General features: G+C 42.6%; 1 protein-coding gene across 1 annotated transcript in view; it reads right to left on the bottom strand.

Moving 5' to 3' along the window:
• Positions 1 to 27,100, bottom strand: part of ALK (ALK receptor tyrosine kinase) — a 666,217-nt gene that overhangs the window by 174,635 nt on the left and 464,482 nt on the right. Inside the window, exon 5 of the mRNA XM_053891034.1 lies at positions 7,695 to 7,822. Within this exon, the coding sequence (XP_053747009.1) occupies positions 7,695 to 7,822 (128 nt within the window). The remainder of the gene's footprint in view (positions 1 to 7,694; positions 7,823 to 27,100) is intronic.

Genomic DNA, 27,100 nt, shown 5'->3' with positions numbered 1-27,100 from the left:
AGTGTCAGATTGGCAGTTCGGTGGCTCTCAATACCTGCTTGGCATTTGGTTATTGTTAGCATCACATAATTTTGCAGGAGGCATCAGAAGAGCCAATTTGCTTCTGTGACTAGTACTTTCTCCATAAGAAACGGAGCATCAGTGAGGGAGCACCTTTGTTTTTATAGGCTTCAGGCAGGTGAGTCGCAGAGAGGTCAGGTAGCTCAGGGCATCATCATCCACAATGCGTCCCCACAGCCATCTTCTCATTTGACCCTCACGGTTAAGGTCAGTTTTGGGACAACCACTGGCATATTTTTATTCCTATTTTAAATAAAAAACACCATCGATATGCCAATTCTGATAGAGACCTTTAATATCCCTTCTGATCTGAAGAGTTGGCTCGACTGTGGCAAATAAGAGGTGGAAAGGGGACTTTGATCCTCTGATTGCTGGTTCAGTGCTCATTTTGTGGTACTTCTGAGCAAGACACATGGGAACCAGTGTAGAGGAAGAGACCTGTACAAATGGAGCATTTATTCAATACCTCTGGTGCGAATTAAATGTAAGTCAGGGATGCCCTTGGGGGAGCAGTTTTGTGCAAAGCAGAATGGGCATTTTAAGGCCCCACACCAAAACTCAGTCCTAAGACAGAAGCAAGTTTCTATCAGTATCACGGAGCATTCAGTCTAGTATGTGCTCAGTAAATGTCGAAGGAACGGGCAAGTCTGTGGACGGAATGATTGATGATTCTGCTACATAGAGCTTTCTGCTGGCAGCCTGAGGACAGCACCACAGTAATCACCATTTTACAAGCACGGACTGAGGATCCTGCTGGGGTGTTGCTTGCTGTTGGAACAGAAAATGTCCCATTTGGGCCAGGCTGCCAGGAGCCCATGAGGTTATCCCTCATTTTACCCAGCTGGATTTTGGAGCCTACTCCAGAGATTGATTGGTTCCACACGGCTGGCCAAGATTAGAATCCATTTGCTCAGCTTCTCGTTTCCTCTTGTCCCCTCTTGGCCTAAGGAGAGCATTCTTGCCTGGCCATCGTTGTCTTTGGTGGAGTAGGAGGAGAGAGAGGGAACAACATTGGGACATGCCACACATTTTTGTTTTTTACTGGAAACATTCATACTAGCTCCATACTTAGCATCTCAAAGCCAGGACTCAGTGAGACAAGAACTTGCCTTGTGTAAATGGGCCATAGCCCAAAGTATAGCAGCCTTGTCCTTAGTCTTAATTGTTTAAGGAAGGTACAATTAATGTTAACAACTTTTGGCGATCACGTTTTATGTAAGCACAGAATCATAAGATCAAAAACCTGGAATTAATAGGAGAGTTGAAAATAAGAATGCCCAGTGGTTCTCAAAATGTATTTTATGAACACCCATGGAGATGGTGGGGGAGTGGGTGTCAAGGGCTGTGGAGGAGGTAGGTTCCAACCATCACTTTTCCTAGGGAAGCTTTGCTTGTGTACTTTTATATAATGGATGTATATATAAAACTTTAGTTAAATTAAGGGTTCAGTCTCTAAAAAATCTTTGAAGACCATAGATCCAGTTTAAATGCCATCATTTTAGGTCCAGAGAGGTTAAGATACCTGTGCATCCCCAATTCTTTAGGAACATGTGTTTTAAGGTATCCATGGTGGTGGGACTGCTTTTGACACTGGATTCCTGCCCCTTCCTGCACTACAGAAGTGAGTGAAATAACCCTTCATTGGTCACATGAGGATTATGACATCCTCTCTGCCGGGCACATCAGAGAAATTACTGTGTCTGAAAGTGTCTCAGTAGGGTAAGGAACCAAGAGTGCTTCTGGCTGAGAAATCTGTTAGTGAGCTGAATGTGGTTCTGACCCAGGAAACCTCATATATGATTCTTGTAGGTTCATGAAAGAGAACAAGAACCACGGGGACTGGTGGTAAAATGTATTTAGGCTCACACAGGTGCCATCTGCAGCTCCTTGATGTTCATGGACGGGGTGTCCACTGTTGGCCAGTGGGCAGTGGTACACCTAAACCACCTCTGACCAACCTAGGCAGGGAAAGGGAAGTTCTAAATTAGATTCTTAGAAAAACTGAGAGCTTGAGAACCATGAGGTGAAGGTAGAAATCACATTGGGGTGGCCAATAATTTAGTGTATCAAAATTCAAGGTAAATCTTTGGGTGGTTTGTTTATTCAATTTCCACTGGTGAGGGAGTCAGAATAGATGCTTTCTGGGGTGATTTCCAGGAAGTAGCAGCAACACACAGCAGCTAAGAACATGGATACTGGAGTAGATGAGCTCTGTTCCAGTATCAGCTGTGAGACTTGGGGCAAATTACTTAAGTCTCTGTGCCTCAATTTCCTCATCTATACAGTGGAAATGCTGATAATGATAATGCATACCTCATAGTATTATTGTGAGGCTTAAATGAGTTAATATATGCAAAGAATTTAGAATGGAGCCTGGCACATAGAAGGTGTGAGATGGGTGTTTGCAATTATATTCTTTTTTTTAAATGAAATTTATTGTCAAATTGGTTTCCATACAACACCCAGTGCTCATCCCAACAGGTACTCTCCTCAATGCCCATCACCCATTTTCCCCTCACCCCACCCCCCATCAACCTTCAGTTTGTTCTCAGTATTTAAGAGTCTCTTATAGTTTGCCTCCTTCCCTCTCTGTAACTCCCCCCCCCCCCCCATTCTCCTCTCCCCTGGTCTTCTGTTGAGATTCTCAGGATCCCCATATGAGTGAAAACATACAGTATCTGTCTTTCTCTGCCTGACTTATTTCACTTTGCATAACACTCTCCAGTTCCATCCACGTTGCTACAAATGGCCAGATTTCATTCTTTCTCATTGCCAAGTAGTATTCCATTGTATATATAAACTACATCTTCTTTATCCATTCATCAGTTGATGGACATTTAGGCTCTTTCCATAATTTGGCTATTGCTGAAAGTGCTGCTATAAACATTGGGGTATATTCTTATGAGCTGCACAGTGTTTTTACAAATCATTTTCAGGAAGCTAGTCCTGCCCCTTCTGACGTGTTTTTCTGTAGACTCCTCTGAACACGTGGAGTCCTGATGAGTGTCCTGCACAATTCTATTGCTTTGGCTTGTCTGCTGAAGAAAAGTCTTTGTGAATGGGTGAAGGGTTCCTGGAAGCCCAAGCATGGGTGTCTCTGGAGGCTGATATCTCTCCCATCATTGACGAATTTATCAACTATTTTTCTTTTAACACCAGGAAAAAAACCACTTTTTTTTTTTTTTTTAAATTTTTTTTTCCCAACGTTTTTTATTTATTTTTGGGACAGAGAGAGACAGAGCATGAACGGGGGAGGGGCAGAGAGAGAGGGAGACACAGAATTGGAAACAGGCTCCAGGCTCCGAGCCATCAGCCCAGAGCCTGACGCGGGGCTCGAACCCACGGACCGCGAGATCGTGACCTGGCTGAAGTCGGACGCTTAACCGACTGCGCCACCCAGGCGCCCCGAAAAAAACCACTTCTAATAAATTTACATTCACTGCTACCTTCTTTTGGAAATAATAGGCTAATAGCCCAAAGCTATAAAAGCAGGAGCAGCATTTATCAATGATTAACTAACAATCAGTCAACAAATATTTACGTAGTGTTTTCTATGTGTTTAGCACTGTGTTACATGCCCCCTGGAGAAATAAAAGAAATATAAGACAAGATCCCAAACCTCAAGTTAGGGTCCCAAAATAACTAACTTGGAAAGAATTATAAAATAGATGCTAAATTTAGATGTAATAGCAAAGCCTTCTGAGAAAGATTTTTGTATCTATGAATGATGTTCTGGAGGGTTTGGGCCCTAAACTGGATCCTAAATGATGAGTCCGCATTCAAAATGGAAGACCTGGGACCAAGGTGGCCATTCCTGGTATAGTAGACAGAAAACCAGTCTGACTAGAGGGCAGGAGGTGTGGAAAACAGAGGGCATAACGTTGGACAGGTCCTGAGGCCAGATTGTAAAGAAGCTTGGAAGTCAGGCAGAGACACTCAGGCTTTCCAGGCAGGACTAAACAATGGTGAAAGTACTGAGGCTGGAGTCGAGATGGCTCTGATGTCACTCCCAGCTCTATCACCAACCAGCTGGGTGATCCCCAGCCCATCACTTTCCTGGACCCAGGAATGAGTAAGGTGGCCCAGTCTAGCCCCCTCATATTTCTGATGTGTGAGGCAATAAGAAGTTACTGAGATGTCATGAAAGTGCCACAAAGAAAGGGAATTTTGGGCAGATTGGTGTGGCAATATGTTAGGGATGGGTAACGGCATCAGCCAGACTAACTGGCTACTGCCAAAGCCCAGGGATGTGTAACAAAGGCCCAGATAAGGTACGTTGTTGTGGAAATGAAGTCATAAGGGTAAATTCAAGAGACAACAACAGTAGCATCTAGATAGCAACAGATAGGATGTAAGGCAGCCATGAGTCTAAAGCCCAGGGCTTGGCCATTTGGATATAGGGAGAGGAGGATGAGTCAAAGAGAATTCTAAATCTTCTGGTAATAAATAAAACCTCTTTCCCTACACAGTCCACAAAGGTGCTAGAATGTGGTGGACAGAAACACTGGCTTGGTGGTCAGACTGACTTGGGATTGAGTTTGGCTCTATCTTTCCCTAACTGAATGACCTGGGCAAGTTTTGAGACTTCTGTGAGCTTCAGTTTCCCCATCTGTAAAATAAGATAATAGAACTTGCTTTATAGCACTAGTGTAAAGTTCACATGAGATAACACATGTGAAAGGATCAGCACTTCCCTTCGTGCATGGTAAGTGCTCTGTTGATGTTAACTTTTATTGCTTATTAACTGAGCACCTATTAAGTGTTACACACTGTGATAGCTGTCAGGATTAAGAGAGGAAAGAGGTATGGACTCAGCCCTTGACATCCACAAATAAGTACAATCTCCTATATGGGGAAAATTGTCCCAACATCCCCTGTAAGGCTTCTCCATACTAACTAAAATGGCACCTCTCCTCATGTAGGCCAAGGAAGAGCTGTAGAGTTCTACAGATGTTTCTCCTTTAATATTCTGTCTGTGCCTCATCAGGAGGGGACCAAGTTACTATCAGAAAATAGACCAGGCATCCTGTAGACCTATCTATAACCCTGGCTAACATGTCACCAGCCCTGTTCACTCTGTCGAAGACAATACTACTCTCCTTATTTCCTTCCTTTCATGACCTAAACCAAAGCAATGACATAAGAAAACACAGACATTTGTCTATATCAAATAGGCTTTGAGCATACCTCAGAAACAACTCCTTCCATTTAAAAACATGAATGTAGTTTTAGGATGCTTCTTATGTCTGCAACTTGTCCATACCAACTGATGTGCACCTGAGTTGTTCTACCATGGGAGGGAAAATTATAAGTTCCCAGGAAGCACAGGAATTACTTTGTTTTTCTCTGTTCTGTGCTTTACACATCCATACTTATCCCTTCATACCCCTTGGTGGCCACAGGAGTTCAAGTCAGAGAAGGGGTGCAGAGAACATCTGCCTCTCCATGGAGCATCTGTTCTTATACATGGAGCCTCTGAAGGAAGGTAGCTGGGACATGAGAACCTTCCTAGGTCTCTTGGCCAATCTACCTGCTCTAGGGAATTAGAAGCAGACTTCTTTCCTCCCTCCTGTAAGAAAGTGACCTGTCAGAAGACATACTTTTTGGATCAAGAGAGGTCAACTCTCTTGGTTTCATAAGGGTAGAGAAGCAGACAAGAAACAGGTCTTTTAAACCCTGAAACAAACTCACTGCAAATGCAACATAAGATATAGAGGAAGAATTTTTTAGGTTAAATGGAGTCATAGGGGTAAGGGAGGAAAAATCTGTTTGAGATCCTTGACTCAGACGTACAAAGAATTTTTGCAACATTATTTGGGCTGGGCCAGATATCTGGAGTTTTTTGCCTCCTGTTCCCTTCTTTTCACATTACTCAAATGAGATTAGGCCAATTCTGGGAACTGATACCTTCTCCCTGTCACATTCCTATTAACTGGCTCCATTTCAACAGATGGTCTTTTTTGGACAGTACATAGACATTGACATCTGTGAGGATTGATGGTGTCCAGAGACATTCACAAATCCCCAAGTTTGTGAATGTGGAAACATTTGTACAAGCTCTGGCTTTCTCCCAAACCACATGTTTCTTATACATTGCTTCACATCACAGGTTAACCACCTTTTCAACTTGAACTGAAGTTCAATCTATCACATTATGATGATTTTTCTTTTTCTCACACATAAACCAGTTTTCATTAAAGGAAAAAGAAAACCATTTTGTGAAAGTTCTTACAAGACCAGCAATGAATGAAGAGCCCTAACAGCATAAGAAACTGGCTGGTCAGTAGTCTCTTAAGGGAGTTCCCTTTGTACATACACCACCTCTAAGAGGCCCGTGATTTAAAGCTGAGCTTTTCTGCATGCAACAGATTGCTGGGTGTTATGGGCCTTCATGGTTGTTTATGAACAGTCTAAATTGAGAATTTAGGTCTGGGAATGCTACAGACTTCATTCCTCTCCATACTTCATTCTTGGGCCTCTTAGACCACAGATTCCATGGCACACCTGACACCTTCCTTCCCAGTGAACCTTTGGTCAGAGGCAGGCACAGCAGAATAGCAGTAATGAAAGCAACTTCTTCCTGAAGATTGTATGATTCAATCCCATCTCCTATACCTTCTACATGAGGGAAACAATAAAGGATGTTGATAATTATGATGCTAGGTCTTCTAAACAATCAAGGAAAGATCAACCTCATGTTATCTATTGATGATTCATTTCTTCCTGCTTACTAATCAGACTTGAAGCAATATCTAATGAAAGATACATATGAGATATGATTTGAAAATAAAAGTAGAAGGTCAAAAACTCTGTAGAGGGAGGGGAAATAAGTTTATCAAAAACACATACAGCTGTAATTACTGGGATTAAGTACTACATTGAGTTCAGAGTTTCCTGGCAACAAAGGCAAAAGGAAAAAAAAACAACAAAGCATTCTTTAGGAGAGAGATGCTTTTTCTTGGTAATAAATCTTGAGTAAATACACAATGTGGGACTTACACAAAAGGAATTCAACGATCGAGTGGACCATACCTTCATGTTATTTACAAAATAAGCAAAAGATTTCATATAAAACCATTTCCCAAGTTTCCCCTAAATAATTGCAGAAATCAAGTCATTAAAAATAATTATTCATGCAATTTGCCTCAGGAAAAAAAAGAAGAAAATAATAACCACTATCAAGTTGGTAGGGTGAGGAGTAGGTAGAGATACAGGTGAAATAAAAATGGCAGCATGTTGATAACAATTGAAACTGGGTTGAGGGTATATGGGGGTCATTGTACTATTCTATTTATTGGTACACATTTGAAACTTTCCACAGTAAAAAACAAAACAAAACAAAACAATGTAGCTGAAAGCATTTGGCAGCCAGGGAAGTTAAGCTGATATGTTCTCTAACAAAGACTATTCTGTTTGACGAAGTTTCAAGGTAAGCAGATATAATGTCATACTCAGTCTTTGAAAATCCATCAGCTGGGGAATGGAGTACTTGGTAATATTCAGAACCAGCTCCGAGGCACCATAGACTTCACTGTATAAACAAGCACATTCCCAGCTAATCATGGTGGCAGGCTATCAAGACACTTAAGACAGCACGCTACCAAGGAGTGGAGGGGAAAGCCAGATTCACATACCTTCACTGCAGTTCTTCAGGGCAAAGAAGTCCACTGCAGACAAGCTTCGGTTTCCACTAGAGATGTATTCCAGGGCCACTCGGAATGGGTTCTCTGGTCGCCCAATTCTTCCCTGAAGCACTGTCCAACTGGTTGCATTGGAAAACAGAGGGGAAGAACATAGAGAAACAGTGGTGAGAAGCAGGCCTAACCTGCACAGAGCTCCCGCACTTGCAATGATCTCAGGGCCCACGCTCTTTGTGGGCACCAACAGATGCGACCCCAGGGGCTCTGAGAACCATGACTCAGACGTCAACACACACATTTGTTTCCTTCTTGTCCACCAACTCAGAGACCCACTTCTCAAAGCCACTGGGGCCAGTGGCCACTGGTGTTCCTTTTGTCATATTCTTTCAGGCAATTGCAGACCTTTGGGCTATATTAGCAGGTTAGTCTTACAGGAAAAGAATATATGTTCTTAAGAAAACCTGTCAGCAGAGTGAAGGTTTATTGGTGTATTCATAATTATCTCTGGGAAGAATGTTTTTCAGATTTTTTTCTGATTTCAAAGTCTCAGAACCCTTGAGTTTGCTATATGGTTGCTTAAGGGAAGCTAGCAAGGGCTATTTATTTACTGCAGGAAAATTAAAGTGCACCGAAGCATGTACTTTGGGGTAAAAGGCACCTAAGATTGGCGTGAACTCTACAAAAAAGGTGCAAACAGAAGAAGATAGAAGTAGGTCGAATGGTGAGCTCTGCAGCCATCTCTGTTCAAGGACACAGACACCGCTGGAGAACAGAGAATAAGCTGAATGAACATTTTTTACACCTCACTCATGCTATTAACCTCTTGGAATAGCCTCCTGTCACTGATTGGAACATCAAATTTACTTCCCACCATTGATTCCGTTTTTTTTAAAATACGTATAGTTATGTTGACAATTTTCAATAGTGGGTGGAAATTACCTGGACTATTCCATATTTTTTTCCATTTAAAAAACAGTTTTATTGAAGTATATTTGACATACAGTAAATTACATATTCTTTTAAATTCCTTTAAAAACAGTTTTATTGAAGTATATTTAATATACAAATTGCATGCCCTAAAATGTATAGTTTAGTGAATTAAAGTGTATGAATTAATGAGTTTTGACATATGTATATACCCATGAACTCCTCACAATGTTTCATATTGTCCTACCATTATGTAAGACCATAGGTAGGTTGCAAAGTACAAGTGCAAAGGAATTTAGAGAAAGATTAGCTTTCTGCTAAAAAAATTTTTTTAAAGCACCCCTTCTCCCGCAAGTCAAAGCAATGCTCACAGTAAAAAACATGAAAGGGGCTCCTGGGTGGCTCAGTTGGTTAAGTCCCTGACTCTTGATTTTGGCTCAGGTCATGATCTCACAGTTTGTAAAGTCAAGCCCCACATCAGGCTTTGCGCTGGCAGTGAGGAGCTTGCTGGGGATTCTCTCTCTCTCCCTCTCTCTCTCTCTCCTTTCTGCCTCTCCCTTGCTCTCTCTCTCTCTCTCTGTCTCAAAATAAAAAGAAATTTTAAAAAATCCACCCATTCAGGAAAGGTAACAAAGGAAAGTAAAAGTCACCCAGAACCTCATTATCCAGAGATAATTGTTGTCAACACTTCTGTAACCTTTTAGCTACGCTTTTATATAAACAAGACTATCTTGCTGTATGTAAATGAAGAATCACTGAATTCAACTCTTGACACCAATATTGCACTGTATGTTAACTGACCAGAATTTAAGTAAAAATTTAAAAAGAAAAAGAATAAGGGGCGCCTGGGTGGCTCAGTCGATTGAGCATCCAACTTCAGCTCAGGTCATGATCTCACGGTTCGTGGGTTCGAGCCCTGCACTGGGCTCTGTGCTGACTGCTCAGAGCCTGGAGCCTGCTTCAGAGTCTGTGTCTCCTTCTCTCTCTGACCCTCCCCTGCTCACATTCTGTCTCTGTCTCTCTCTCAAAAATAAATAAACATTGAAAAATTTTTAAAAAAATAAAAGGAAAAGAATAAACAAGACCATCCTACATGTGCTCTCTGTGACTGGACTTTGCCATTCAATGGTATGTCAGGAGACAATAAATATAGACTGCATGATTAGTTCAATGACTGCATATTTAATGATTTGTGCATTGCTTCTGAGTTTTCCTTTTCATTATCATGCTGAGGTTAACCCCGTGTGCTTCTGTAAAACTGCCTTAAGACAAATTCTTAGAACCCGAGTCAAAGTGTGTGTACATTGAAAACTCTGAGCATATTGTCAGTCCTCCAACAGTGAGTCAGAAAGCCCGTTTCTCCAACTGCTTGTTAACACTGGATCCTGTCAAATCTTTTCTGTCTTTGCTACCTTTTGGTGATGAAGTCATTGCCTAAGGCAATCAGTGGTCTTTCAGTGGGGTGCTCTTGGATGGCAGTTTTGAGTCTCCAGTCCTGCCATGTTGCTGGGCATACAGCAGGAATGTGCTGAGTGAAGAAGGTAGCTTTGTTCTCAAACTATGCTCTTCTGTAGTTAATTCAGATCACTGGAGCCAATGCCTCAGCCATTTAATACAAGTGTATTAAGTTTCCCCACAATAGATGCTGTAGAAGGGATTATTGCTGTTGTAAAGTTTGTTCCCTGTTACTGTACCCAGCAGGATTTCTATCCAAAATAAAACCAGTGCAATTGAATAAGGTAAAGGAGGCCTTTCGGTTTAAATGTGGAGCTGTCAAAGAAAGAAATATCTGAAAAGAAAATGTAAACATGGGGTTCTTAAGAAAAAAACAAACGAGACAAAAAGAGCAGAATTTTTCTTGTTCTTCTGAAAAAGAAAGAACCTTATTTTTTGGGGAAAGATGGTGGAGAAATGCATGACTATTCACATTCTGCCAAAATCATAGCTCTCTGCTGCGAGGAATGATGGATTTTAATCCAGGTACACTGTGGCCCTTGACAATGATTTCCATTTCTATATTGGCACTAGCCCTCTGGATAAATGTGTCAAGAGTTTTAGGAATTAGTTTCTGAGTTACTGATGCAATAACTTTTGTCTGAAATTCTCTGGCCTCCCATAGTTTACTGCTGCAGCTTTAATAACTTTCAGGGCAGTTGCCAAACATGTATTTTATAACCAGGGAAGCTGGGATAAGAAAAGGGCAAGTTTGCACCTAGGGTCAGCTTTGTTTAAGAGACAGTGGAAACCCCAGGAAAAGCAAATGCAAGCTCTCTTTTCTGTCTGCCTCCGTTTTCTCTGCTTATATCCCAGCAGTCATGAAACTCCCTTATTGGGGTTCTGTTTTCCTCTTTGGATGTGGCAACTCTACTTGGGCTTGCAGGAGGGAAGGTTATGTTCTGACCTAGATCCTCCTAGAGACAAATGTGCAGCTGTGTCCATGTGTTGGGGATTTGTGGCTATCTTAGTACTGGTGCTTCAATCAATCAACTTGACAGTGTGGGGAGTCCATCTGGATTCTGGGAAGCCAGAAAGACTGTATGGTCAGCCTGTCACCATCCATTATCTTCCAGTTGTCTCTCCAGAGCTCTCCACTTCCAGTTTTGGCTCTGCCCCTCATGTTTCTGATGACTTTGAACAAGGCACTTTACTCTGAATGCCTGAAATTTTGCACGTTTTCTGATCAATGTATTCTCAACCAGAGAAAGTATCTCCAATTTTGTGTAAATTTGCTGAGAAAAAAAACCTGACCACACATTTTTGTCGAGTGGCTATATTATACTGAATGAATTACAATCCATCAAAAAAAAAAAAAAAAAGGGAAGAAAAGTTGGTTTGTGAATATCAAGGTCCATTTCTGACCCAGAGACTGGAAACCCCAGGAAAAACAGAGGCCATTCAGTGGGAGCTGAATCCTGGATTCTGGTTTTGGATTTGCATGGGCTGGGGCAAGTTCCTGTACCTCCTTGGGTTTTAGTTTTTTTGTTAGCAGAATGCAAGGATTGGATCAAAAGTTCTCCAAGGTCCATTATTGATCTAATGCTTATACTTCTCTAGCAATTTGCAGGAGTCCTAGTGACAAAACACTTTATGAAAACCCTGAAGGCTGCAATACACAAATAATATTCTACAGAAGGTGGAAGAAGTGATTAGGCAAAGAATTACAGATTTATATCTGCAAAGAGACCAAGTTCCATCTCCTCAGAGAAATGGAAAGACTTGCCCAAGGTCACATTTTTTGGTTACTGCAGACCTAAGATTAAAATCAAGTATATTATTGCTCCCAGACTGCAAGAACAGGAGTCAGTGTAAACTATGGATCAGCCTGTATATTCATTTGCCATTTCATATCACTGGTTTCTCAAAAGTAGGAAAGGAGGTGTCTCCTTTGCATTATTAGAAGAATCACCAGTCTGGGTTTTAAGGGTAAACAGGCCAGTCAGACAATAAAATACATTGTCAGAAAATGCACACACAAAACAAAAAACCCTAAGAAGCTCTTGCATGGAAACAAGAATCTCCAAAGCTCCCACCACTCCTTACTAGAAGAGTCTGTACTTGTTTAAAGGAAACTGTCAGCACATCTGATGTGAGGCAGCTGCTGACAAGATTGAAGGGTTGGCAGCCATGACTCAAGAGGATGAAGACACACAGAGTTATTTTAAGTCCAGAATGAAGGGGCACTTTTTGATAGCCTGTGAGGACTATGGATGGCAGTTGACAAGACAGAGGAATGTGTATTAGTTTGCTACTGTATGATATTCTAATAGGTATGATGTTGACATAGGGCTGGCTCACAAAAGCAAGCCCTCAAACTACATGTTATTTACTGGAATGCCTTTCTGAGATGTTTTAGCTGTTGCAGTATCGCAAGGCCTAGAGTCAGCTCTCAGCTCCACCATCAGCTTAGCTAAGGGACCTTAGGCAAGTAATTTAACTTCTCTGATATTCAGTTTCCTTATTTTTAAGACGGAAATCATGCCTACCTCACCAGATTGTTGTGAGGATTTGTCAGAAAGATGTATGTGAAGGAACATCCTTTGGGGGCTCTCAATAGTGGGAGTTTTTATTATAGAAGACCACAGCTTTCTTCATGGAATGGTACTGGTCCATGAAACTATTAGCATCTCAACTCATTTATGAGATTCAAGGGGGAAAGGAATGTAGATAAAAGAATGGGAGAAAAGCATTTGCAATTTATCAATAGCAGACATCTTATTTGTTTAAACCAGAAAGAATTCTTCATTTTTAAATGGATTCTTCATGTGTTAAGCACAGCCCAAAGAAATCACGTTGAAATACCCAGACGACAAAATATAGTAGTGACTCTGATGGGAGGTCAGCACTGTATTTAGAGCTCTCCAAAGGGCTCTCATCTCACTTTAGAGTAAAAGCCTCTCATTTACCTTTGTATCTTCCTGTAGCATGTGGAAAGATGCCTTGTGTTTAGAACTTGGTTAGAATTTGTTGAATTGAGTTCCATTTCTCAGGTATTTACCAGTGCACTATTGTACACTAAATAAAGTATTAAATGCTCTGGGGAGCCTAAGGGTTTAGGATTTAGCTTTGCACTCAAGGAACTTACAGACTAGTGAGAAAGATTAAAAGTAAACACCAAAATATATAGTGAATGGCAGTATAGAAAAGCAAAGTGAGTGGCATAGGAATTATGTACTATTAAAGCTTAGAGGGCAAAGTGATGTCTCAGGTTGTGTGATCAAGGTGAGACTTGAGGGTGGGTTGTGCAGAGGGGGCAGGCAATGCAGAGATATTTGTGTGAACACATGAGCAAAGGCAATATAGACTGTGTATTCTGAGAACAGGAGGTCCAGGCTGGTTGAAGTCAATGTTTTTCATTTGTCATTACAGGAGGGAGGTCCCTTGTGTCTTACACACCCCTTCTTAAAGCTAGGGTCATTTATCATTCATTCATCATTGTGTATCCATACTCAGTATTTGTTGAATGAGAGAACAAATGCATGAACACATTTCTGTTAAATCAGACAAGGTTCTGACATTCTTGGATAAAGTTTATATTGTAGTGGAGCTGAGGTTATCTAAAAGTTCACATCATTTCATTATCATTAGCTATTATCCATTCAGGTAATAATGATACCTTTCCTATTAGGAAAAACCTAAGGACTGGGAAAGTTTGGAGGTTGAGGGATGTTTACAGGTTGGTTCATCACATAGCTCTTGACTCTCCATTTGCCTACAAGTCTGTTCTTTAATGGAGCAGGGCCACGGGAAGCAACCATCAAACTACCTCTTGTCCAAGTACCTAGAACCCAAGGAAGGAATCAGAGAATTGTAGTAATTGAGACATGAAGTGATCTGAGTGTTCAACCAGGAGAGGTCCCATCTGATGCGTGAATGTCCTCTACAGGGCAGGTCAACCTTGAACCCAGTCAATATGGATATTAACAAGAGTAACAATAAGAGTTAACATTATGGAAGGCCTATGGTATACACTACTTCCAGCTGAGTTTTAAACACAGGTTAATGTGACTCCACAGTTTTTAGGAATACCATCTTAAACTGCTCTTTTAAGCTTCTTAAGGTTAAAAACTGTCTTCTTGAGGCTTTCTTCCAACTTCTGGCCCTGGTGAACATGGCTGCAGGCCAGAAGATAAAGGATGTAGTCATCCACGTATTCTGTCGTGGTCACAAGGGCAAAGTCATTTAGACTGTGACGAGGCCCTTTGCCAAGACAGCCAAACTCATGGGTTAAGCGGAGGATGATGAAAACCACATATATTAGCCAACCAATGTGTCCCTTTCTGGTAGAGCTCAGTCACACGACTATTATTGTTAGTGAGCATAACATGGCCAAGGCTCTGGCCCTGCTGTTGACAGTCCTTTGCATGTCTCTTTGCTAAGACTCTTTCTCGACAAGTGTCCAGACATGGGTGTGAAGGTGTGAAGATTTGTTAGAAACAAGAAACTAAGCCTATGGGAGTTTGTTTAGATCAATACAGAAACAAACAAACAAATAAACAAACAAAAAAAGCCAATTGCCCTTCTCCCCTTAATCTTATCCTAAAGGAAAAAACACACATAACTTTAAACTTTTTCTTAAAATATACCTTATAGTAATTCTGCGGCAAATATAAACCATTCAGCACTATTTTTATCGTTTCCATTAAATCAGCCTGCATTTAAAGCATTTTATGGGAGATAGCGGGGGAAAAATGCCAGATCAATGTAAATTTTAGTGTGAAGTCCTTTGTTGCTTGTTAATTTTCTGTAATAATAATAATAACATGTATGTGTATGAGGTTTTTTTTTATCCAGGTACCCTTGGATACTCTTCCTTGTTCCCTTGCCCTTTACAATTTCCCAAAAGTTAGACAGATGTGCTCTGGAAAGGATTAGATCAGAAATGAGATTATGAAGTTTCAGGTTGATTCTGGATATGGCTCCCACTGGTCCACGTTGGCAAAAAGTTCCCTGGAGGATGAGTGGCATCTGGTTCTCCTGGAACAAAGGGTGTGCTCGCTGTGGCCATAGATGGATTTAGCTGAGAATTTAGCATTGGTAGCTAGAAAGCAGTTTTGGTTTACATCAGACATGATGTATAGGTGGCAGGGATCTGGAAGTTTGCACCTGGCTTTAGTAGGGTCCAAGAAAATGTTCCCAAACTATGTTTCTTCAAATTTTTCTCTCATGCTTTTGAGCAAAGAAAAAGTGAACGGGCACTTTAGCTCTCTTTAACTTCTGATTTTCCTCCTTTCTGTCCTCTCTCCCTTCCTTCCTTTCATCCATCCCTCCCTTCCCTTCTTCCCCTTTTCCTTCCTTCAAGGGAACATATTAAGACCACAAACTCTGAGCCAGATTTCTGGTTTTATAGTCCAAAGTCTGTCTCTTTTTGGCTGTGACCTTCAGTCAGCCACCTAACCTAACCTGTCTCTGCCTGAGTTCTGTCATTAAGAAGTGGGGATAATAATAGAATCTTACAAGGGTGTTGTGAAGACTGTGTGAGGTAAGACATGTAGGGCACTTAGCTAACACTCAATAAGCCTTAGGTGATACTGCTCTTATTATGTTAGTGTTTCTTTTCCCTCCTAAATCTAGTGTGGCAGATGACCTTTCAAGGAGCAACATTAGAAGAAGGTGGAATAGGAAACTGACCATATGGTAGGATTTTGGGAATCTGGGGGCAACTTCCCACCCCAGAATACCAAGATTCATAAGGCCCCTTTCATTTCCTCCTGTGGAGATGAAGAGACAAAATATACAAATGCAGGTATCCCAGGGAACATTGTGCCAAGCACTTTATTGGTCTGTGTGCATGTTTATTTATGTTCTGCCTCTTTCCAGAAGGGATTTAAGGCAGAACCTAAATAAAGCTATTTTACTTTATCTCGTTTAATATTCACAATAAACACATGAGACAGATATTATCACCCCCATTTTATAAGCAAGAAAATTGAGGCTCAGAGAGGCTTACACAACTTGCCCATGTAGTAAATGATAAGAGGTGATATGAACCTGACACTCTTTATCTCAAAACTGCTGCACTTTCTACAACATTGCACATAGGTTTACATTTATGCTAAATGCAAATGATTAGTTTTTTAGAAGAGCTTTTTGGTGGGTTGAGAGTGGTTAGTATTTGAAGAACAGCAGTGTGCAGAAAAGGAGGTATTCAAGAAATATTTTGGCTTTTTTCCCATTGTTGCCCCAGGCTACCCTATTCCTTCCTCCTCAGGTTTCACATTATCCTAATCCAGGTTGGGATATGCAGCCTTGTGGGAGGCAGGATTCCCCCAGCCCCTAGTTGAGATGTTTTTCTTCATTCTATATTTCAGGCCAGGAAGAGGAGAGTGAATTTATCTCTACTGACCTAGCTCCTATATCCTTGCAAGTGGGGTGAACATAAGTAGACTGATCATAGCCACAGCTGTAAGGAAAATAACAGTTGAAGAAGTGCTCTTAACTGGCCTCATGTGACCAGTCAGCTTGCTGAGTTAGCATAATCTCTGCATTGCACATTCATTGGAACCCTTTGTGCCTCCTGGACGTTACTCTCCAGGACATCTACACCTTCCGCTCCCATCACCTGAGTTAGACACCTACTGAGAATCACTTATACTTGTTCCCAAGTCTGTTTATGCAGTTGTGCTCATTCAGTTGATGCAACATGAGCAAGAAAAATTTGAATTACTTTGTAAAGACTAGTAGTGATAAACCACTACAAATAATTGCTGTTTAATTCAGTATATATGGGGCAACAGAAAAGATCAGGGGGGAAAAAAACTTAAAACTCTAGAAGTTCTCAGACTACTTCCCAAGTGCTTTAAAGAAATTGAAACTGAAAATCATGAAGGTGGTTTACGTAGAAAGAAAAAGCAGAACTCCAATCAACAGGCCTATAGTGGAAGCAAAGGCTCTGGCCCTATGTCAAGAGACTGGTGGATTAGCACGCATTTAGAAGCAGCAAGCAAAGGCAAAATGTTTAAGGATGTTAGCTGATTCCCAAGCAACTGACAGTCCCAAGCTTGTCATCTAAGAGGGTTTCTTCTTTGCTCCAGGTTGTATAAAGAAATACCCAGAGGATTCACCAGTGCTTTTTTTCTTCTTTTTAAAGGAGGTAACACTGAGTAGCAGGCAAAAAAAATCAAGTGAGAGAAAACCTCAAAAAGAGGAGGGAGCCTGAGAATCCTGAAGCTCTTCTCTCAGTTCCTCTGTGTTTTGGCTTAGGTCCCACACAAGCTACTACCTCCTCCAGCATCTGCTAAACATTCCTAACCAGAGAGGGACTCGGCTGGATTCTGGGCAGGGAATGGGAAAGGAGAGAGGGTTCAGTTGGTGCCACATTCCAGGAATCATTTAAAATTACGCAATGGGAAAAGATATTTGCAAGTGACATATCGGACAAAGGGCTGGTATCCAAAATCTATAAAGAACTCAGCAGACTCCACACCCAAAAAACAAATAATCCAGTGAAGAAATGGGCAGAAGACATGAATAGACACTTCTCTAAAGAAGACATCCAGATGGCCAACAGGCACATGAAAAGATGCTCAATGTCACTCCTCATCAGAGAAATACAAATCAAAACCACACTGAGATATCACCTCATGCCAGTCAGAGTGGCCAAAATGAACAAATCAGGAGACCATAGATGCTGAAGAGGATGTGGAGAAACGGGAACCCTCTTGCACTGCTGATGGGAATGCAAACTGGTGCAGCCGCTCTGGAAAACAGTGTGGAGGTTCCTCAAAAAATTAAAAATAGATCTACCCTATGACTCAGGAATAGCAATGGTAGGAATTTGCCCAAGGGATACAGGAGTGCTGATGCATAGGGGCACTTGTACCCCAATGTTTATAGCAGCACTTTCAACAATAGCCAAATTATGGAAAGAGCCTAAATGTCCATCAGCTGATGAATGGATAAAGAAATTGTGGTTTATATATACAATGGAATACTACTTGGCAATGAGAAAGAATGAAATATGGACTTTTGTAGCAACATGGATGGAACTGGAGAGTGTTATGCTAAGTGAAATAAGTCAGGCAGAGAAAGACAGATACCATATGTTTTCACTCATATGGGGATCCTGAGAAACTCAACAGAAGACCAGGGGGGAGGAAAATGAGGATGCGGGAAGTTACAGAGAGGGAAGGAGGCAAACCATAAGAGACTCTACAAAACTGAGGATAAACTGAGGGTTGATGGGAGGTGGGGTGAGGGGAAAATGGGTGATGGGCAATGAGGAGGGCACCTGTTGGGATGAGTACTGGGTGTTGTATGGAAACCAATTTGACAATAAATTTCATATTAAAAAATAAATAAAAAAATAAAATTACAGAAGTGAGCACAAGAGGGGATCTCAGCAGTGCTCCCTACTCTACAGGCTTGTCAGATAATCTCTCTGGTGGGGTGGGCTGTGGATATTCTCAGATTAGAGCCCGAGGTAATCATTTTGCCTTTCAAACTCTTTTTGTAAGGAGATGTGGGCACATCACCCACCAGCAGACAGTAAGAATCTGGAATTTGGTTTCCTAACTCTGTTTCTTCCAGTAACTTTTCAGCACCATCTGTTCTTTTCAAACACAAAGTTTTTTTTTTTTTTTTCAAGCTAACTCAATGCGGGCATTCCTTTTGTTTTTGTTTTTAAAATACATCCTCCTCAGGGTAAAGGATAAAGACAACACTGACACCCGAAATGTGGCCATTTTTGTAGGATCCTTCCTTCAGAGCAGTCTGCCTTTAATTCGAGCTCTGAGTCCTGAGTGGGGCTGGGGTTGGGGCTTTTATCCTGTGCCCCTACCTCGACACCCCTGATTTCCCAGGCCTGAAAGCAGTCCTCCTTGCCCATGCTCACATGATAGCCAGTCGCCCATCTTGCTCCCTTGAGAGCCAGCCTTAATGCCATTTAATGTGTTAATGTATTGATTGATTCAATATTAATGCAAGCCTCTGCGCCAAGCAAAATGCTGACACCCAAGCTCAGAGACTCCATTTCAGTCATGAATCTCTGGCCAAGTAAAGCCACTCTGTGCTCAAACTCTATATGGTAGGGTAGACCTGGCCATAAACTGCAGCCCTGTAAGCAAATTCTGAGGCTGGGATAGTAGTCAGCTGGAAAAGGCTGGATGGGCCTGGACAAGCCCACAGACTTGTCCCACCAGAGGTGATCCCCTGTTCCCCAGGCTGCACCTGCCCCATCCCTGGCCATCCAGGGATACAGAAGTAATTTCTAGAGGCACTGATAGACCATGTTCTGAGTTCCTTGGCCCAGGGGGGCTCATTGGCCCTGCTACAGTGGTTATACTGTATCGTGGCAAGTATCATGGATGATGATGTATGACTGGCACGTATCTTGGAAATCACCATGTGTCTTCCTTTTGTGTGGCAGAGAAAGACTGAGGCCTGAACTATGCACCTCCATTCCACGGCCAGGGGAGAGTTCCATTCTATACCTTGTGTCCTGAATCATCTCTTTAAAAGCGAAACATGACTGTGCTCTCCAATGCCTTCAGGAGCTGCCTCTGGTTCCCAGAGCATGCCAGGGTTCTTTCCTGCCCTATGCATGTGCTCAAGGTGCCCCTTATACCCAGAATCCCCCTTCTGCTTTTTCTCTGCTGGGCTTTCACTGATCAAGACTCAACTTGCTATCCCTTAGTCATCTGACTCCCAGATTGAATGGGGTGATTGGTATAGGGTATAGAGGAGTAAGAGTGACACGTGCCTAACTCTACCCAGGAGGTTTTTAGAAGAGTTTCTTGGAGGATGTGACATCTGTTATTACTGGCTGGTCTACTGTGGTTCAAGAAGGGATGACAGAAAGGGTGGTGTTATGTATTTAATTGTGTCCCGTCCCAAAAGATATGTTAAAGTTCTAACCCCCGGTGCCTCAGAATGTGACCTTATTTGGAAACAGGTTCTTTATAAAGGTGATCAAATTAAAATGAGATTATTAGGGTGGGTCCTAATCCAATATGATTGTGTCCTTATAATAAGGGGAAAATTGGATATAGAGACAGAAACATACAGGGAGAACATCATTGAAGAGGAAGGCAGAGAATGGGGTGATGCATCTATAAGGGAAGGAATTTCAAAGATTGCCAACAAGCCACCAGAATCTGGGAGAGGCATGGAACAGATTCTTCCTCACAGCTCGCTGAAGGAACCAGTCCAGCTAATGTCCTGAGCTTAGACGTGCAGCCTCCAGAACCATGAGATAAGAAAGTTCTGTTGTTTAAGCCCTCCCAGCTTGTGGTACTTTGTTATGGTCACTATAGAAAATGAATATAGGTGGATAGTTCCAAACCATCCCAACTAAGTGGAGAAAAAAACTTTAAAATATTTTTACTAACTCCTTGTGAATGGTTACCTGGTGTTGACCAGCCCATGGACAGGAAGCTCACGGGCTACTGAAAAAACAACTCATTTCTCACAAAGAAGCCCCATTTTCCTTGTGGCAGGAAAGAATGCAGGACGTTTTCCTACACACTTACCTCTGCCTTCCAGGTGAATAATATCACCTTTGCCTTCAGGGAGGCCCACTACAGAGTATTAGGAAGGGCTTGATAATAACCTAGGAATCATGGGCCCATTAGCTTCGCCTGGGTAATGCTCATACCTTTAAGCCATGCTTGAGGAAACTAATGGAATTTGGACTTCAAGATTTTACCATGTCAGCCACGTGGGAGCTTTCTAGAACCTAACAGCCAGAACCACTTGAGAGGCCATGAGATTGTGCCAATGGTATGTTCACCTGGGAGTTAATTTCTGGGCTGAAACTGCCAACACCAATTTTCACATGACATCAGAGGGTCAGCTCAAATAGTGACCTGGAATTCTTAAGGCATGCTGAGACTGTACTAGAAGCAGAGGCACATGGGGGAGTCAGAAAGTTCTGGGCTGGGGTTGAGGTGGGCAGGAATCCCCAGGAGTGGGGCCAACCTTTTCTCCCCTCTCCTGATTCATCTCAGACTTTGAATATTCACGGTTAGAAAGCTCTGAGCACTCAGGATCTTTTGGCACTGTCCCTTGCCCTATACTGGAAGCTGCAATTTTCTGGAATGAGCAGGCTCCTGGTTTGGGGCCGGTTCAGCCCTTCAGTGATATGTTTAATCAGTAAGGGCTTGGGGAACAGTCACCTACAAGACAGGAATAGCCCATCTTCTTTTACCTGCCTCCCAAGAGATACATGCAAAGCGTCTTAGAAAGAGCTGTCTGAATATCCACTGTATTACAAATGTCACCATAGCCACTGGTAAGCCTGCAATGCAGTTTTGTTAAAACCAAACCAAGCAGAAACCTCCAAAGAGTCAATAAAAACTGACTCCTGGAGATGAGGTTGTAAAACTCATCTCTTTGCTCAGGCCTTGTAATCATAGATCATGGAAGCTGGAGTCTATCCAATTGTTTGGCGTGTTTCTCATGGAGCCAAGAGGGACGGCAGAAGCCCTCTTTTTCTCTCCAGTCTATGGCATCCTCAAAAGACAGAGGACTGCAAGAATGGACTGTGACAAAGGCTGGGAATACGGAGTCCAGCATGTGAACTCCTGGCTCGTGTAAGCCTTGTGGGTTGGCTCTGCCAACAGCTCATAACAGGCTCAGAGACATCATTCAAAACAGCTCTGAGCTTCTGATTCAAGGGTCTAATGGCCTCTGCACCAAGCAGGTGGTGGACACTCACTTCTGGCTCTTCATGCTCATAGAGTAGGGGTTGTGTGGCTGGTGCTGCTATGGGTGGATCCTGAAAGACGTAAAAGGAATTGGTGGTCTGCTAGCATCTCTGGCTTTGGAAACCTGCCAGTGATGTCATCCAAGCAATGATGGTAATAATTGTTATATTGCTGTTAGATTACTGTAAGTATCATAATTCCTACCACTCTTTGGACACAAATGCCACACCAGACCCTGTGAAGGAATTTGTCATAGCTATTTCATTTGAACCTTTCAAAAGCTGTGAGGGGAAGGTGTTGTTGCCACACTGTACAGATGAGGAAACTGAGATTCCAGCAGGTGAATTATCTTATTCTCAACTTAGTAAGTAACAGCTGAGATTCAAACCCAGCCCTGTCAAACTCCAAGCCTATGGCTGTCTCTGTGTGCCTCAGCTTCTCACAGAGGTAGGACACAACCTGGGCTGCTTTAGGAGATTGAGGAAGATGGCCTCAGACACTCTGAGATCCTACAACTTCAGAGCTGAGAGTTATCCCAGAGAAGGCTGAGATAACAGTAGTTTCTTGAGGGCCTACTGTGGCAGAGCACAGTCCTTACCATGTGTATCAGGAGATTTAATAATGAGTTGCACTCAGCGTGAAAATGGACTCTCCCTCCCAAATATTCATGTTCATAAAGCTAGTTCTCCTTGGACTAGACATGGGCCATCCAGTTCAGCACACTAACTCCCATCTGAGGGGCTTTGTATTCCTGCACACACCTTCTCATCTGATTCTTAATAGTCACCCTGGGTGACAAGCACACAGGCCTTCTTATCTTTGTCACACAGCCAGGTAGTGTGGAATGGAGACTTATGAAGCTTGCTCAGAAGACTAGTTAGTAAGTGCTAGAGCTTGGTCTTGTGATTCCAAGGCTGGTGCTCTCCTATCCATCCCCTGAAAGATTACTGGAAGCAGGAAGGGACTCAGACTGTGGAGACTGGCTGCCATATTGTCTGCTTGGCATTGGTACATGTGGAGACTGATTTATGATGTTCTCCCGTTACTAGAGCCATCCCTTGGCAGGAGATGAGGGGTATGTGTGGGGGGTGGGGGTGAAGGCTGTAACAAATATGAGTTGGGAGTTTCCTCCTTTCCTGGCATTTTCACATGAATGAAAATAAACATCAGTTCTTGTAGGACGGGGATAATACATGACTCTTCCCATTTTACAGATTAGGAAACGGAGTCATGGAAAGCAGAAGGAAATGGAACTCAGTTCTTTAGGTAGGCAAAGCACAGACATTAGGAACCTAGGGCCAGCATCTGGTGCCTAATCCTTATAGTGTCTTACTGAACTGAATTAAGGTAACTGGGGCCTTTTAGTCCTCATCTATGACTTGGTCCTGTATTTGTTTATGGGCATGTGACTGGGGGTGGGTCAGGGGCTGGAGCCCATGTTGAATTAAATCAGATGTCACTGAATATTTTACTACCAAGTAACTTAAAAGTATCATCTACATCACTCATCATCAGGGAAATACAAATCAAAACCATAATGAGATATCACCTCACACCGGTCAGAATGGCTAAAATTAACAACTCAGGACACAACAGATGTTAGTGAGGATTTGGAGAAAGGGGAACCCTTTGGCATTGTCAGTGGGAATACAAACTGGTACAGCCAGCCACTCTGGAAAACAGTATGGAGTTTCCATAAAAATTAAAAATAGAAGTACCCTACAACCCAGCAGGTGCACTACTAGGTATTTATGCAAAGGATACAAAAATGCTGATTTGAAAGGGCACATGAACCCGATGTTTATAGCAGCGCTATCAACAATAGCCAAAGTATGGAAAGAGCCCAAATATCCACCAACTGATGAATGGATAAATAAGACACACACACACACACACACACACACACACACACACACACACTGGAATACTACATGGTGATGAAAAGTATGAAATCTTGCCATTTGCAACAACATAGGTAGAACTAGAGGATGTTACGCTAAGCGAAATTAGTCAGTCAGAGAAAGACAGATATCATATGATTTCACTCATATGTGGAATTTGAGAAACTCAACAGATTAACATGACAGAAGGGAAAGAAAAATAAGATACAAACAGAGAGGGAGGCAAACCATAAGAGACTCTTAAATACAGAGAACAAACTGAGGGTTGCTGGAGTGGTGCAGGGTGGGGGATGGGTTAAATGGGTAATGGGCATTGAGGAGGACACATTTTGGGATAAGCACTGGGTATCATATGTAAGGGATGAATCACTGGGTTCTACTCCTGAAGCCAAGACTACACTGTATGTTCACTAATTTGAAATTAAATTAAAAAGAAAGAAAGAAAGAAAGAAAGAAAGAAAGAAAGAAAGAAAGAATCATCTAACTTAAAAGACTTTATTACTTATTTTCCTCTATTTTAAAAAACTTTTGAGCATGTACATATACTCCTATCTGATATTAAATATCAGTAAAATCTAATAGGTTATTTTTAAATGAGTAACACATATAAATAGATACATTTATAGTACCTCCATGGAACCATTTTGTATGCCTGTGGAGTGACTGCCCTCCATGTGGAGATACACTGGCTTAGTCTACTGTCATGTCAGAAGATCAACCCTCTTGAGTAAGGAAGGCTTTTCTTGCTTTGGTCCCATCTGCTAATCATCTAACAGAACATGCCTCCCAGGACAGGCAACCCCTAGGTAACCTGGGAAAGGTTGCAGACATAGGGCCTGGGGGCACCTCTTCATCAACATTGGGCGGGGGGTGGGGGGTCTCATTCCCTCTTGGCTGCCTCTACCCAAACACAGGACTTAGAACATCAGTGTATGAGGCCAAGCCTTTTTGGTGAATTCCCCCTTTCTCAGTCTGAGCTCTGGCTCCCACCCAGCCCACTGTCTCCCAACAGAAGCAGATGCTTTTAGCCCATAAGTAAACCTTCTTTCAGCAGCTGGTGACTCTGCATACAGAATTGTGCATTTCTCCCATACAAATTGCCATTACCAGATAGAAAACACTAAATGACACCTCAGAGGTGGCTCCTTTAGCTATTTCCACCCCAGCATTCCGTCTTAGTATCCTGCACTATACCCTGTCCTGTTGGGTCTTTGGAGCCAGGTAAGAGCTTGCCACATCCTATAGGGTATGGCTCAAAGCAGTGGATTGTTCTGAACATGAGTGCAGCGAATTTTAACTGATGTGGTTTCCAGAACAAGCAGAATGTTGCTACTCCAGTGTCCTCGTTCTGTCCTTAGTGGTGGTGGTGTGCGTGTGGGGGTTCCTTTTCAATACTGCACAACCCCTCAGATAGCATCTGCTTTTACTCTCCCAAAAGCATCTCAGAGCTCTCTGGGGTTCTGCTGAAGGATCTCTCCTTCCTTGATCCTTCCAGCGACTTCTTGAATCATGTTGCTTTAAGCTATTTTCCATGGAAGGGTTCCCACTCTGCATTTGCATGTTCTCAGGATTGTATAGCTTTTACAACTAGCATGGTGAACATGCATACCCCAATGCATTAATTTTTTGCTTCCTACTGGGGACCGGGAGGGCAGGAGTAAATGAGGGTGTGGTTCCTAAACTCAGCTCCTTGTGAGGGGAGATGTCTTTCCTAAGAACCCCAGGCTTCTTGGTGGGACAGCTTGTTAGACCTGGCATCTTCACCCATGAGCCATGGCTAATGTCTCACATGCAGGCCTCCAAAAGGAGGTGACACAAGTTGAGTATTCAGATTGGCCAAATCCCGGGGGCCACTATGTGGAAATAATTGAAGTCTTTTAACAGAGGTGTCTAAGAGAGCGATTAAAAGCGAATTGCAATTATCGAGCCCAGAGGTAAAATTTCAGAACTGGCCCATAAATTCTGGTCTGACATGAAATTTAAAACTCCCCAATGGTCTCCAATGCCATATTAAAAGGGTTTTAATACTAAGAAGTAGAAATAATGAATGATAATCAGGGTATTGTTTCTGGGAGCAGGGGCAGCTCTCAGGGACTGGCTGGCAGGAAATCACAGGTTTGCGTTGTGTTGTGTTTTACATCCCTCACTTCACAAGAGATCAGTGATGGGAGGGAGGCTGGGCTTGGCGGAGGGGTGTTGAGTGAAAACGTGGCAGAGCCATTCCCCAGTGAGCTCCAGCTTAAGCTCCACTGAAAGCCAGAGGTGTAAATGGCCCTTGCCTGCTGTGTAGCTGCTCCAGGCCAGACCATGCAGACAGCAGTTGCCAGGTGAGCAGCAGGCCAGGGAGCTGACCCAGAGAGGTGGCGCACCACTGGGGAAGAGCACTGGATTGACTGTCCCAGGATCCTGGCTCAAGATCTGGTTCCTTCCCTGGCTGGGGATCTTTGGCAAGTCACCCCACCTCTCTGTTCATTGTTCCTCTATTTTATTGACTCCTTCACAGGATTCCTGGAAGGCTAGATGGTAGAATGAATAGGAAAGTGTTTTAAAAATATGTGTTTTAACAGATTTCTATCGTTTTGGTTTCTAATGTTCACCTTGCTGGGGTCATTCTCCTCAGGACTTATTTTAAGTTTGTTCCTTTGAAATTTGTCAACAAAAATACAGCTAGATGGCTCCTGAAGTTCCTTTCAGCTCCTCGATCCTAGCATGATGGCAGTACCTTGCAGTTTGGCCAATGTGGGGAACTCCAGGGTCATAGCCCCCTGGGATTTGGGCTCTGAGCCTGCAGCCTCTTGGAGCACTGTCTTCTCAGGCAGCTGCAGCACACCATGGCTTTATGTTAACTTGTGATCAAGTGGAATCCACCCCCACCCCTCGTTACCCCTAATCCTTTTCCCAAAAACGATTCCCAAGCCAGATTTGCCAGATCCTATAGTTTGTGGCTCAAAGCAGTGGATTGTTTTGAACCCCAAGCGCAGAACCATGACATTTCCTGCAGCAAATTTTAACTGGCTTGGTATCCAGACTTTAGAATTTGTCACCTGTGGGATTAGCTCTCTACCAAGTATGGCATCATCAGCAGACCAGGCCTCCTCTGAAATGAGATAATGAACACATAGCTTCTAGTGCTGTGGCAGGCATGTAGTAGGTCTGAGCAAATCTCTCTGCCATCATCTTGGTCATGCATCAAAACACACAAGAACCAAAGGTCAAGGCAGAATCCTTTACTGTTTTTATTGGAGATACCTTCCAGATGGATAAGCCTCATTCACTATGCCTCTTTGGAGACAAGTGTTCGATTGCTGCAGACCTACCTATCAGAATATCAATGGGAACCCTGCCTAATGCGTTGCCTAAATTAAGAGATTCTGTGTCTGTCAATCTCCTCATCCTACTAATCATACAACTCTTTTCAAGAAGGTGTTTT

Source organism: Panthera pardus, unplaced genomic scaffold (genome assembly GCF_024362965.1).
Source record: "Panthera pardus isolate Hobbes unplaced genomic scaffold, ASM2436296v1 HiC_scaffold_26, whole genome shotgun sequence".
NCBI classification, from domain to species: domain Eukaryota; kingdom Metazoa; phylum Chordata; class Mammalia; order Carnivora; family Felidae; genus Panthera; species Panthera pardus.
Note: the sequence above shows the minus strand (reverse complement) of the source record. Positions and strands in the feature narration are given on the sequence as shown.